This window comes from Lagopus muta, chromosome 1 (assembly GCF_023343835.1).
Source record: "Lagopus muta isolate bLagMut1 chromosome 1, bLagMut1 primary, whole genome shotgun sequence".
Taxonomy (NCBI): domain Eukaryota; kingdom Metazoa; phylum Chordata; class Aves; order Galliformes; family Phasianidae; genus Lagopus; species Lagopus muta.
This window is the reverse complement of record NC_064433.1, coordinates 80,465,896-80,478,978: the sequence shown is the minus strand read 5'-3', so window position 1 is coordinate 80,478,978 and position 13,083 is coordinate 80,465,896. Positions and strand designations below refer to the sequence as shown.

The 13,083-nt window shown below is 47.0% G+C and overlaps 1 protein-coding gene across 4 annotated transcripts in view; it reads left to right on the top strand.

Moving 5' to 3' along the window:
* The first annotated feature begins 362 nt into the window (after window positions 1-362).
* VANGL1 (VANGL planar cell polarity protein 1) overlaps window positions 363-13,083 on the top strand; it is a 41,103-nt gene continuing 28,382 nt past the window's right edge. Inside the window, exons 1-4 of one of the 4 annotated variants that reach the window (XM_048944833.1) lie at window positions 363-421; window positions 7,369-7,646; window positions 9,472-9,598; window positions 12,359-12,966. In XM_048944833.1, coding sequence (XP_048800790.1) covers window positions 7,564-7,646; window positions 9,472-9,598; window positions 12,359-12,966 — 818 coding nt within the window. In that variant the 5' untranslated portion in view covers window positions 363-421; window positions 7,369-7,563. The other 3 variants (XM_048944824.1, XM_048944847.1, XM_048944840.1) reach the window with 3 other exon arrangements.

The following is a 13,083-nucleotide window of genomic DNA, read 5'->3' as shown; positions in this document are numbered from 1 at the left end:
CAGAAAAGGTGAGGGTGGGAGGCACGGTGGGTTAGGCCTTCAGCGCTGGGGTGCCTTCCCTCACCGCAGATCTCTCCGAGCGAGGAGCGCAGACAGCAGCCTCTCGCCAGGGAGGGAGAGAAACACGGGGCCGCAGGTTTGGAGGGCGAGCGGAGGGACGGCTCTCCGTGCCGCGCCGACGACAGGTGAGGGGCGAGGCCGGGCCCCGGAGGGGGAGGCTCGCGGCGGGGCGGCCACTCCCAGCGCGGTACAGCCGGGACCGGGCGCACCCCGCCGGCAGGGCCGGGCCGCGCGGCTGGAGCCGGGGGAGGGACGGGGCGGTGCCGGGCACAGGAAGCGGAAAGCGGCGGCGACTGCGGCCGCCGCCGGGGGAAGGCGGCGGGTCGGTGCCGGCTGAGCGGCATGGGGCGGCGGCAGGCAGGTCGGTCGCTCCGCGTGTTTGCGTGCCCGCGTGGGGTCCGCGCCCTCCTGCCGCCGCGACTCCGCCGCCGGGCGGGAGAGGATCCCGGCGGCCGTCTGCGTCTCCGGGGCTGGGCGGTGGGGCGGGCGGCCGCGAGCCCGACGGGGAGGCCCGGGGGGTGAGAGCCACGGGCTCGGCTGGGCGGCCCCGTTCGCCGCGCTTCTCGCCGGAGCTGCCCGCTGGGAGAGCCGCTGGCGGGGTACGGGAGCGGCACGGCCGCGCTGCCCGGCGAGCGGCCGGCTGGGTGCCTGCGCTCGTGGCGAGCAACGGAGCGGTGATGTCTGGTCGGCGGATTCGCGGTTGGGGATCTACTGCTTGGGAGCTGAGCGGAGATTCTTCCCCGCGCCCCGGCGCTGCCGATTCGCGGTGCGGAGCTGAGCGCGCCCAACAGAGGGCAAAGCTATTCGCTGCGTCGGGTGGCCGCCGTGGAAAACACCCCCGTGCCTTGTGCGGAGGATCTGCGGGGTTACGAGCGAGTCGCTTTGGCTCCGCATTTGTCCGTAACGCCTTGGCCGCGGATTTTTCCAGCCATAAGAAGTGAATGCGTGAAGTGACACCGACACCGCATTCATTCCTCGAAGTCCGTGCGCTGCGGAGTGCGTGCTGTGAGGTCGCTGGGCTGTCCCGGCTTTCGGAAGAGTTGCGGAGCATTCCCAAACGATGTGATGTTTGCAGAGTTTGGCCTTCAGCGTGCTTGGCTATTCTTCCCCGCGGGAGTTTGGCCGCAGCTCTGAGACCAGCGTTAGTTTAGTGGTCAACTCGTTGCTAATTTCGAAAAATAAATGGTGAATGGAGCCTTGCAGAAAGCCTCCCCACAGAATGCTCTGCATGAGCCACACGCGGTGTTGGAAGGGCTTCCAGCCTTGTGCCAGCCTCCCGGGCACCCAGCTAGCTGCCCTGCAGTCGTTGGCTTTGGAACGGGCTCAGGCGCTTGAACTGTGCCTGCTGGCGCTCACCCAAACACAGAACTCCTTGTGGTTGCTACTGTCCTTTTGGTTTTAGTTAGCAGCGGCAGTGTTCTTGTTGTATTATGGATACGTGTACCTGGCAGGGCTTGCTGCCACAGAACCACACAAGTGAAACACAGCCTCTGTGACTGCGGTTATCCTGCAGAACTGAGCGTCTTGCTACTTTGGTGGCCTTCCTTCCATCCGCCCCTCTGACAACCAGAGCTGAGAATGGTATCAAAAATGTCACCCTGCTCTTAGGGATCATGTGGCCCCTTGTGCTGTGTCGGAGCTCGAGAGACGGTCTTGAGCAGAGAACCGTGACACTGCTGGAAGCAGTCATTGTGAAGGTTTGGCAGAAAGAATAAGTAAACCATTTTCAGAACTACCTCAGGAGTTTTAATTCATCATCAGCTACCTGATTTAGGTTGAAAAACTGGTTGTTTTCTCAGGGGCCAGTGCGCTTTGTTCTTGCCGAGTCTACTGGTATCTGTTATGGATTGAGCAGAAGGAGAGCATCAGAGGGAGCCTCTGTCCTGAGGGTTTGTTTAGGGTCTTTAGAGATATTCTTTAAAATCCAAATAGACAATTCAAGAAGATGTGGATATCCTAAAGGAGAGGGTATGCTTTTGGTAGAGAAACCTTTATAATTTATAGCCTTTAATTTTATCCTGGTATCTAACTGCTGTGGATACAAGTAAACTTTCTAAATGAGATGCGGGTACCATCTGTTCTGGTAGGCAGTCTGAAGCACAAGCTTCAAGGCAGATTTGCCCTGTTTGTTTCAGCAAGGCTGTGGGGTTATAGATACCAGTGTTGAAAATTGAGTTCCTGCATATGTGCAATCTCAGATGCTCTGGAATAACAAGAAAACACGGTCCTGGGATTGAGAAGTGCTTTTGAAGGTCCATTAACGTGGGAGATGGGAAAGCTTGCACTCCTTGTACTACTCTGACAAATTAGCAACTAAGGTATAATTTGCATGATTGATGACTTGGATGCTGCTTGTGTGCTTCACAAACTTGGGCAGCACAGATGTGGTTCTTACAGTGGGCATAGGGCATCCTCCTGGGAAGGGCTTGACTGATGGGTCCCGCATGGAGCTTCCCAAGTTGTGGATCAGCTGTATGTTGAGGTGGTGTGCTTGGAAACACTGCTCCCACGGTGCTGGTTTTGTTCAGGCATTTTTGTTCTCGATTGAGAACATGATCATGAGAACACTAAATTTTCGAGTCTGCATTATGATTAAACATGCAGGTGGATCACTCCAATAAATTAAGTGGCTTTTCTTTTCTTTTTGAAATATCCATGTCATGGACTAATGGCTTTCAGCCCAGGGGCTGGGAATTCCCGGGGGTCTGTGAACTGTTTCTAAGGAGCATGTGAGCAGTGAAGAAAAGAGAACACATCGCTAGAGGGCTTAGATTTGCTGACTGCTAAACATTTATTTTTAGGATGAGGGGCTTGCAAATCAGGAGCCACCACCATTGAGCAAAGGCTCTGGTTTACCTACTTCAAGGCTAGATTGAAACGTATTTAATGACATGCAGAAGTATATAAGCTTTGGGAAAAACTTTTTCCAAAACAATAACTTCCAAGAGCTTGTTGGCAGTTAAACCTAATGGAGAGCCTTGGCTCTGCAAGTACATCAGTGTGGGTGAACTCTTGTGCTTACAGGTCACACTGCTGGACTGGGGCCCGCTCAGGAAATTCAAAAGCAAGAGGTTCCTGTGGCATTGCTCATAGATCTTTCTATGTGTGCAGTTGAATGCAGTGAATTACGTCGTTTTTTTGAGGTGAATAACAGGAATGTGTTGTAACTGCCGAGTCAGTGCTGCCTCTGGAATGTTTCCTGACTGTCCAGCAATCTTTTAATTATTTCTGCTCCTGAAGCCTGATGCTGTCCCTTAGCATGGCTCTTGGGGTTCTGCGTGTTTAAATCTGTAAAGCTCGTCGCAATCACTAGCAGGCATCCTTTGCTCTTTAGGCTACTGTAGGAGTGAGGCCTGCAGTGTGCTGAACCAAAGGTGCACACGTACTTGTGGGCACTGGTGGCTGCTTCTGGATATATGTAAACTCCATATGACACTTCTGGATATTTGAAACTACATGCACAAATGGGTAAGTTGACTCCAATAGGTTGCAAGATCTAAACTGGGTAAGAATGAAATTGCGCAGGCAAAAGTTTCAAAGCTAGGCTGGGATAGAATCGTTTGCCTCAGCTCCACAGGGGGAAATCCATTGGGAAAGCATGGGATGAAAAAAAAAAAAAAAAAGTTCTTGTTTGCGTTTTCCCTCTTTGATTTAAAGATGTAACTTGCTCCTTTAAATTTCCCTCGGGCCGGGAGCCAAATTGTGCTGCCTTGAAGACGATCACAAAGCAGACTTCACTGGAAATGGAATTGGGCTCCCAGCATGGAAAATAGCAATTCAAAAGAACTTTTTTCGGTAGATTTATGTGCAAATGAAAAGAGGGAGTTACAGTGAGTTGCATAGCTGTGTAGGAACTATAATTATAGTGATCTCTTCAATACTTGGGGTAACTACATTTCTCCCCTGTGGTGCAGGATTCGGCCATGCTTCTTGCCAGACTGACTGGGATCCCCAAATCTCCTCTGAGGCCTCCTTAGCATTGTTTCCATCAAGGAGTTCACAGTAAGATGAAATCAGCAGCTTCCTTCTTTCATCTGTGAGTGAGGGAAAGGCAAAGTGAGAGTCTCAGCCCCACTACTGGCAGCAAAGTGTGTGCTTGCACAACACGCTTGTTTGCACACAGGAGAGATCCTATCCACCCTCTAGGTGTTTGCCTCTGCCACTTTCCATCGCAGGGTTGGTTTTGCTCTTTGGTGCTGTACTATGAACTGGGTCACAGAAAGGACCCAAGACAAAAGTGTGGCAAAGTAGGGAGGGGAGATTACTACTATTTTTTTTTTTTCCTTCCTTACAGTGGTGTTGTTTGCTCTCTGAGAATTGTGTTGACACAACTGAGAGTGGTGAACTGTGGTGTGGAGGTGGGAGCTACTTACACCGTCTTTCCTGTCAAAACCCAAGTACAGTGCAGCTGTACCCTGAAGCCAAAGGAGCTTTGTTTCACACGGGGCCAGGTGCTCTGCAAACAGACCATGCCTTCTGCAGGAGGTGTAGTGATCTCTTGTGAAGCTGTTTGAATTAACTGGATTGTGCTTCTCATTCGCACTTGTTTCTGGAGGGATGAGGCCCCAGCTGATGGGGGCCCCCCACCTCCTTCCCAGCAATCCCAGAAGCTTTCTTGGGATAAGGCTAGCCCCATTCCTGCCACGACGTAGTCCAGGAAGTAGGTGCCCTGCTTGTTTGACTGCAAAAAGTGTACCTGGATTGATTTTCTCTGCAGACTGTGCACCTCCACCTTAGATTCTTTGCTTCATTCTAGCTGGACTGGGCTTGCAATCTAGGCTATCTTCTGATGAACAAATCTAGGAAGCCTTCCGAAGGTCAGCCTCAATTGAGCACCAGACAAAGCCAAGCATCTTCTGCTTTTTCCAGCGGAGGTTGGGTAGGTTTGTTTTATTCCCAGTTGCCGTGGTGGGAAGAGCTGTTCAGCCCCCAGTACATCCTGCAGCTAGAGCAGGAGGTGGTGCCGAGTTCCTGAGTTCATCACACTGCTTTTGACTGCAGTCCAGGAGGCTTAACGTTTTTTGGTGGCCTGGTTGTTGACTTTTCACAGAGCTATGTCAAAACCGTTGGTCTTGTTTACAGAGAAAATGAAAGTTGGCATGATCCAGCCTGCCTCAGTGCTCCCATGTTAGTCTTACTGTGAGGCTGCTTCCCATGCCCAGTGCTGCCTTGCTTCCCCCACTGCCAAACTGGAACTGCATGCTTGTGGTTCCTGTCTAGGAAGCCTGGGCATTTTTTCACAGCAGTTTCTATCTGCTGAAATATTCTCTGACATCTCTAGCTCTGAGTCTTCTGCCTGGGATTTGGGGGGAGAAAAGATAAGCAATCACGTGTGTTGAAACCTCCTTCACAGGTTCCTCTATGGCTTTGCCATGTTTGTGAACATGGTTGCTCTCTCTCCCTCTAGTAATGGCACAGTGAGTGGGTTAATCCCATAACACTTGTTAACACCTCTTGTGCTTGTGAGGGTATTGGTGCTCACAAGGTCCTTTAGTGCTCATGTCTGTTGGTATAACACTGCTTTTTGGAGCATGGAAGCAGGGATTTTAAGGAGGTGGCTTAGCTGGATAGAGCTAAAAAACAGCTTTTCTGAGTCCTGTCCTGTTGCTGGAGCCATAAGTTCCAGGCTGTGTGCATCATGTCTCCCTGGCTGGGGGATTTTAGTTCCTGTTACAGTCATGATGCTGTATTTCAAACTGTGCCGTGCCTTGGCTTTGTTTTTTGTTGTGCCTGTACAGTCTAAATTCGTCATTCTCCCCTTCCAAAACCAGGCGTTATGTTTCCATTCTTTTTTGTCCTTCATAAATTCTGTGCTTCCTTTGAGGAGCTTTTTGAGGCATGATGTTCCCTTACAGCCTAGGAATTCATGTGTGCTGAGGTTCTCCAACACTTCCTTCCTGGGAGCCCTGGTGAGCTTAAGCTTCGGGTAAATGCCTGCAGCTCCACATCATGCTGTGGGCCAAGGAAGCCTGTGGAGCCTGGACTTGGTTCTTAAGCAGGGTTTGTGCATTGCAGAGGGCTCTCTGCTTGCTCATGAGCTTTTCTGGAGGTGTTGGTGCAGGAATTCTGTGGCTGGAAAGGGGAGCCGGCCTAGTATTAGGCTTGGTTTCTGTTGCTCTTCTCTGGGAAGGTAGAAGATGGAAAGCAGTTGTTGACTCTTCTATTGCTAACAGCTTTAAAAAGCGTTGTGAGCAGAGAGAAATGGAGGGATTTAATTTTATTTAAAGCAGTCTTTTGCCTGCTCAGACTTCCACATGTCCATAGCCCTCTGTCCTGCTGGTGTTGGCTCAGGGCAGCGGTCTGGCAGGAAGCATGGGAGAGTGCTGCTCCATGTCAAACCCTGCACTGTGCCACTGTGCTTAATTCCCCCTGGCTGGGGGGAATTAATTCTTCCCTAATTCTTCTGTGTTCCTTCTTGGCAAATGCAGAATACAGAGTTGGGAAGTAACTGGATGTCTGCCTTTATTTTTTTTTTCCCCACAGGGTTCAAAGTTCTTGGCGTGTAACTATTAGAGGCTGTTCTGTTATTACTGTGTTCCCATCCCAAAACAGACAGCTTTCTTCTGCCCTTTGCAGATAGGATTTAAGCTTCTGTTCCAAGTGGAGATGTGCCACAAGAAATGTTGGCCCATATAAGCCAGTTACGATCTCTAATCAACTCTCCCTGGTGCGATTAGTATGTGTATATATAGCTGTAACTTGTAGTAAAATTTAGTTCTTCAAGGCCCAAATTAGCTTTGGAGGCAAAGGTGGCGAAGGAATGGAGGCGCTCGCCCTGCCATCGATTGTGTAGTAGCAAATGCTTGTAAAATGGGCACACCTTGCGGCTATGAAAACAAAGCAGGTTCAGACACGGTGGTCTGATCGTTCGCAGCATTTCTGCTGGGATAGTCACACACACCCCCGTCCCTTCCCTCAGGAGCAGCAGACTATACTGCTGCCATTCTGAACATGCTGGTATTCGGGATGTGTGTTACGGGGATGTGGAAGTCAAGCCCAGTATCTTTTCTAGGGGTGAGTGTCTGTGTCCAGGATGTCCAGTCTTCACCAAGGCTCAAAGGTCTTCTGCAAGTGACTGAAGCTGTTTCAGATTTTTGGATAAATGGACTAGATTTCTACCAGCTTATTTAAAGCTCTGCAAATGGCTGTGTGTCTCCAGTGCAGTTCAGAAACAGAGATGGGGTGAGGTTGTAAATTGGGCACAGTGTGATGAGCTAATGACATGTGGCCGAGTGGATGGGGGTGAGGGAATTAACACAGCGTGAGTGCTGTTTTGCTTTGCTTAGCGTGCCTATTTGTTTTTCCTAGGCCGATCGTGAGGAGCAGAGCTCCCCTCCTCCTGCCTCTGGAAGGACTCCTTGCAAGTGAAGAGCACTTGCTCCCCAAGGACCAGGCCTCACTAATGACTGGGAAGCAAAGAGTACTCAGGAAAGCACTTTTATCACGGACTCCACCTCAGGAGCACCGAGAACTCGTCTTCTAAACAAAATCCTTGTGGACCCCATGTCTGCTGCAATGGATACAGAATCGACATATTCGGGATACTCCCACTACTCAGGTCACTCCAAAAAAGCCCACAGACAAGGGTAAGAAAATATTTATTCTTGATTACTTGCTGCTTTAAGCTAGGATGTGTCCTGTGGAAAAAGAAGAAAAAAAACAAAAACGAAAGCCAGGATGTAATCAACGGGGCTACAGCTCTAGAGGCGATGCATGCCGAGAGTTCTCCAGAGGAACCCAGAGACAAGATAGGAAGCAATTATGCCATTATTTTAATGACATTCAAACTGTTGCTGTAATGCTGGGGTTGCATATGGCTGGAAAAATTGGAGATTCGCCATGCGAAGGAAAAAAATCACTTGACTTTGCTTTAACGTGTGAGGGGTGAATAGAGTCTCTGGGGAGATGTGTCAGACTTCCTAAGCTGATACTTGCCACTTGTTTCTATTCTGATACCATTTCTTTATTGTGTAACAATAAGGCTTCCTTTCTCCCCCTCCCCATCCTCCTGATTTCTCTTTGTTGGTGGTGTTTTTTTCTAATAGAACTTAAGTGGTGCTTGAGTCCACAACAAGTCCTTTATCAGCGTTGATTGGATTTGAAGGCAGGCTTTTGTGAACTTGAATAGCAAGTCCTCTTTCTGTTTTGGTAGTTCAGTGCCATCAAAAAACCTCTTACTCTAAGACATCTAATTACTTGGAAAGTATGCTTGTTCTTCTTTTTTCGTTTCCTTTTTTCTTTTCCTTTTTTCTTCTTTTGTTTTTTTTTTTTTAATCTTCATCATTAGTTTTACAAGCAAAACTGGTTCCATTTATGGTCTTTGTAACTTAGAACTGAGTTGGTCCAAAATAACTTTGCATTTCATAAGCAGTTATCCCTCATGGTTGGAAAAAGAGTTCTTCCATGAAATAGCCTGTTTGCTGGCAGTCCAGTTCTTGAGTAAAACATCTCATTTGTCTTTCTTCCCTTTGTCCAATACCTTTTCCTTTAACATCACCAATCCATGCCCCAGTGTGGATTGCTCTTTGAAGTTCAGAATGCAGTGTGGAAAGATGTCTTACAGGTTTTCAAAACAGCATACCAAATTCTAAAGCCTCCTATTGCAAACAGAAGGAAGTTTCATCCTATGAAACCTTTTTTGGGATTACCACAACCCAGTGCTGGGACCCTGGTCACTCCTGGGCTTTAACCAGTGTCTGAGTACATGGGGGTCTATGGTGCAAAGGTCACCGCCCTGTCCAGATATGAAATGGGAGGGAAGTACTGTCAAGCAGGTTGATCAGGCTTAATTCATTTTGGGGCATTCTCATATTAGAAGCCATGAGGTCTACAAAGGTACTCTGACAGTGAGTACTGCTCTGCGGGCATTGATGTTTTTGCTCTCTTTGTGAGAAGTTAGCTGGGAATGCAAATAAACATCACCAATTGTCCTACAGTGTTGAGGTCCCAGCTGACAAGATTACAACCTGTAGGAACTGAGGTTTCCTTGTGTTACCTTTGTGTGTCCCTGTGGGACACCCTATCAGAGGTGTATAGCTGTGTAGATCAATTAGTCCCAAATGGCATTCTCAGCTGTTGAGGGAATGCAAGCTTCCCTTTTAAGCCCAGCACTGCCATTTTAAGAAGAGTTGAGATGGTAGGGATGTGCCTTTGCCCCTGTGGTGACCCTCTTCAGTAACTGACAAGTTAAACTGCCCCAGCCACAGGGCTGTGTGCTGCTTTGGACAAGGTCACTTTCTTCCTCTCCTGAAGCTTGTTCTATTGCAAATTAAATCAGTGTTGATCAAGAGGTGAGCAAGCATGACTAAAACCAAATTCTTAGGGCACCTGCTGCAAGTAAATTAAAGGTTCCAAGCTGTGCTCCAGAAGCTCTTTGGTAACTTTCTTCTTTTCTTGCTCTATTTGGAAAAGGAGTCGGGACAGGCACAAATCACCACGAAGCAAAGATGGCAGTCGGTCGGAGAAGTCCGTCACTATCCAGACACCTCCTGCAGAACCGCTGCTCGGGAATGACGCCTCTCGAACAGAGGAGGGCCAGGTAAGGAGGCAGAGAAGTTAAATGTGGAGTTTGATTTTTGGAACAGAGCCTATGACTTTGTCTCATGTGAATAGGAAGAGGCATGTTGCTTACATGCTGTCAGTACACTACCATGACCTATGGCTACTGTTTATTCATGCATTACACTAAGGTCTCATCAGTTTTGTCTTTCCTGAGAGTATTGCTTTTGACAGCACCAGCACTGACATGACTTACCCCTGGGGCACTGATTTGCTTCTGTTTCCAGAGTGTTATCTGCCAAGCTCTATAGAAACATGTGTTTCCATCATCTCACTGTGCAATATTCAGGTCAAGCCTTTCACCTGTGTGTACACTTTTGTGTTTAAACAGGATTTGCACAGGATCGTAGTGTCAAATGTTAGGGCCAGTATCCCCTAATAAGAAAAGGAGGCAAGAAGTATAAAGGTAGTGCAAAATAGCTAGGAATTTAGGGGAAAAACCCTCCAAACTCACTGAAACTAATATATCATTATTAATAAATAAGAAGAGTGCTTATTTTAGGCTGTATCTAGGATGGATCCAACACTCTCTGTGCTAGCAGTTAATGTGAAGGTGCATATTCATTAGCAAAGAATGACTGATTCTGCAAGACAGGGAATTCAGGATGTTTCCTTACTTCCTGGGTTGCATTTTTGGTGTGTTTGTTTTTGGCTATGAGGCTCTAACTTCATTCTTTCAAAACAAAATTGCCAATTTTCTATTCAGGTTGCATATGGTAGCCCTTACATGTACTTCCATTTAGTATTTGTAATCAAATATTTTTTTTCAAGAGTCCCAGCTATTACTTTGAGTACATGTAAACATTCTGGAAAATTTTTAGGCCTTTGTTTTCATGCAGACCTCCTCAATGCGTTTTAAAGTCAAAGGAAATTGAATAGATACATGAGCAAGACTTTTCTCCTGGGAAGCAGAGTGCCCTGGATTGGATTCAACAACCTTGTACCATTTGAGATTTAGACTTATATTTCCATGTAACTGCACGATTTTGATATTTGTGCCATTTAGAATGGGAGGAACTGTTTGAAGTTGTAAACTGGGACTAGAATTGCCTGTTTTCTTCTGAGCTGTAGCCTTAAGCCACTGTGGTGTTTCTGTCCCTTCTCTGTTCTGCACAGCTTCTCAGTCAATCAAAAGGATGAAATCATGGAGAGTTATTTCGTACATAAGCATAAAATACTTGAAATGCTTAGATTGTTTTACTGGAGACATGGGCAAAAAGGAAAATGAGACATGATTATACTGCTTTCAGGAAATCTTACGGTACAGGTATCTCTTCTCTGCTTTGATGAGGAGTGACTCAAAAAACCCTTAGATTACTTTACATTACTGTCTGTTTGTGGTTGGTCTATCTCAAAACCCTACTCCTGTAGGCAGGGAGGTGTTGAAGTGCATTGGAAGTTAAAATACCAAAGTTGTTCACAGCAGTCTTGCTGGTTCTGTCCGCTGCTCTCCCGAAAGTTCTTGAAGACTCTTTCCTGTAGCTTTTATAGAGGTGAATAATGCTTTATATTCAAGTGGTAAGTAGGAAGCCCCTAGTCTTACATTCCTGCAGCACTCATGTCTATAAGTATTGTGTCTTGTGTATAAAATGATGTCTGTTTCTTTAAAACAAAGTGCTTAGCTCAGCATATGTAATTGCCAAAGTCTGGGAGAAGGTGTAAATCCTATATATGACCGAAGCTGCAGAAAGAAAGATTTGGGAGGGTGAGAGCAAAAGCAAAATATGCACTTCTGAATGAGCCTTGAGCTACAAAGGTGTTGGGTGCCAAGCAGCAAAACGTGCATTGACGTTGTTTGGTACCTATTTGTGAGAAGCACCAGGAGTCTTCTCAGGTATGAGTCACTTCAACAGCAACTGTGAGTCAAATCCCAAACCCACGTCTGTCAGTACAGCTCTTTGGCTGTGCCAGTACCAAGAAGTAGCAATTGAAGGCATCACAGGATGGAAGTATTATATTAGCCTGCAGAAATCCTTTGAAATTAGCAGGGAAAGAAATTAGGCTTTCTGAATGTCTTTTGCAATCTGAAGCTTGATTATATTTACAGTATAGTAAGTTTAAAGCATCATACCAGGAAATATTTTCAATGGCTACGTGTGATTTTTTTCAAATTTAACTTTTATTCAAATATATTAGCCACTGAGGACAATGCTACTGTAGAGGAGAATAAAAGAAAAGGTAGAATAACTTGCTAGGAGTGTAATTGCTTCTCTTACAGATGGAAAAACAATGTGTGAACTTGTTTATGATTGTGTAATGACTGCGGTTGGCTTGAAACGCTGAAATGGACTTTTCCCTTCCAGGTGATTCTGTGATGCACTTGCACTACAGCCCACTGCATGGGCCTGCAGAGTGCTAGTCCTTGTTTTCTGTGTAGGACCTGATGATTACTACAGTTTCCAAGAGTTATGTTGTATTATTAGTACTTAAGTACTAATTGTGTGTGATTACACACTTAGGTGTACTGGAAAAAGAATTTCTGAGATATATTGAGTGGCAAAGAAAGTTGAGCTACCTGCTCTACATTACGTGTTTTTACCACTCAGCATTTATAGACACTGATTTGGGCTGAATCTTATTAATTTTCAGGGTTGATCCTTCAATATTTTGAAGATGTTGCTTTTACGTAGAAGATTTAAGACTCACATTATAAGCTTTTTCCAGGCAAGAAAAATAGAAGACCTGGAAGAAATAACCCAATTTTTTCACTGTTGTTGTTGTTTCTCTCTTCCTCTCATAGGATGACAACTGGGGTGAGACCACAACAGCAATCACAGGTACCTCTGAGCACAGCATTTCCCAGGAGGACATAGCCAGGATCAGTAAGGATCTGGAGGACAGCGTTGAGTTGGACTGCAAACGTTACCTTGGTTTAACAGTGGCAGCTGTTCTCGGACTCCTCGTCTTCCTTACCCCCATCGCCTTCATTCTGTTGCCCCAGATCTTGTGGCGGGATGATCTGGAGCCGTGTGGTACTGTCTGTGAGGGACTGTTCATCTCTGTGGCATTTAAACTGCTCATTCTTCTGATTGGGACCTGGGCTCTGTTTTTCCGCCAGCCCAAGGCAGACATGCCAAGGGTGTTTGTGTTCCGGGCCCTCTTGTTGGTCCTCATCTTCCTGTTTGTGTTTTCCTACTGGCTTTTTTATGGCGTTCGCATCTTGGACTCAAAGGACACCAACTACCAAGGAATAGTGCAGTATGCAGTGTCTCTGGTGGATGCACTGCTCTTCATTCACTACCTGGCCATTGTCCTGCTAGAGCTACGGCAGCTGCAGCCCATGTTTACTGTCAAGGTTGTTCGTTCAACAGATGGAGAATCGCGATACTACAGCTTGGGGCACTTGAGGTAGGTACAAGCCACTGGAGTCCAGTGGTGTAGATAACAGCAGGAAGCACCAACTGCACTTGTTTATATGGTGTCATTTGTTTCTGAATTTTCCCCCAAAGGAATCCTAGTCCCTTA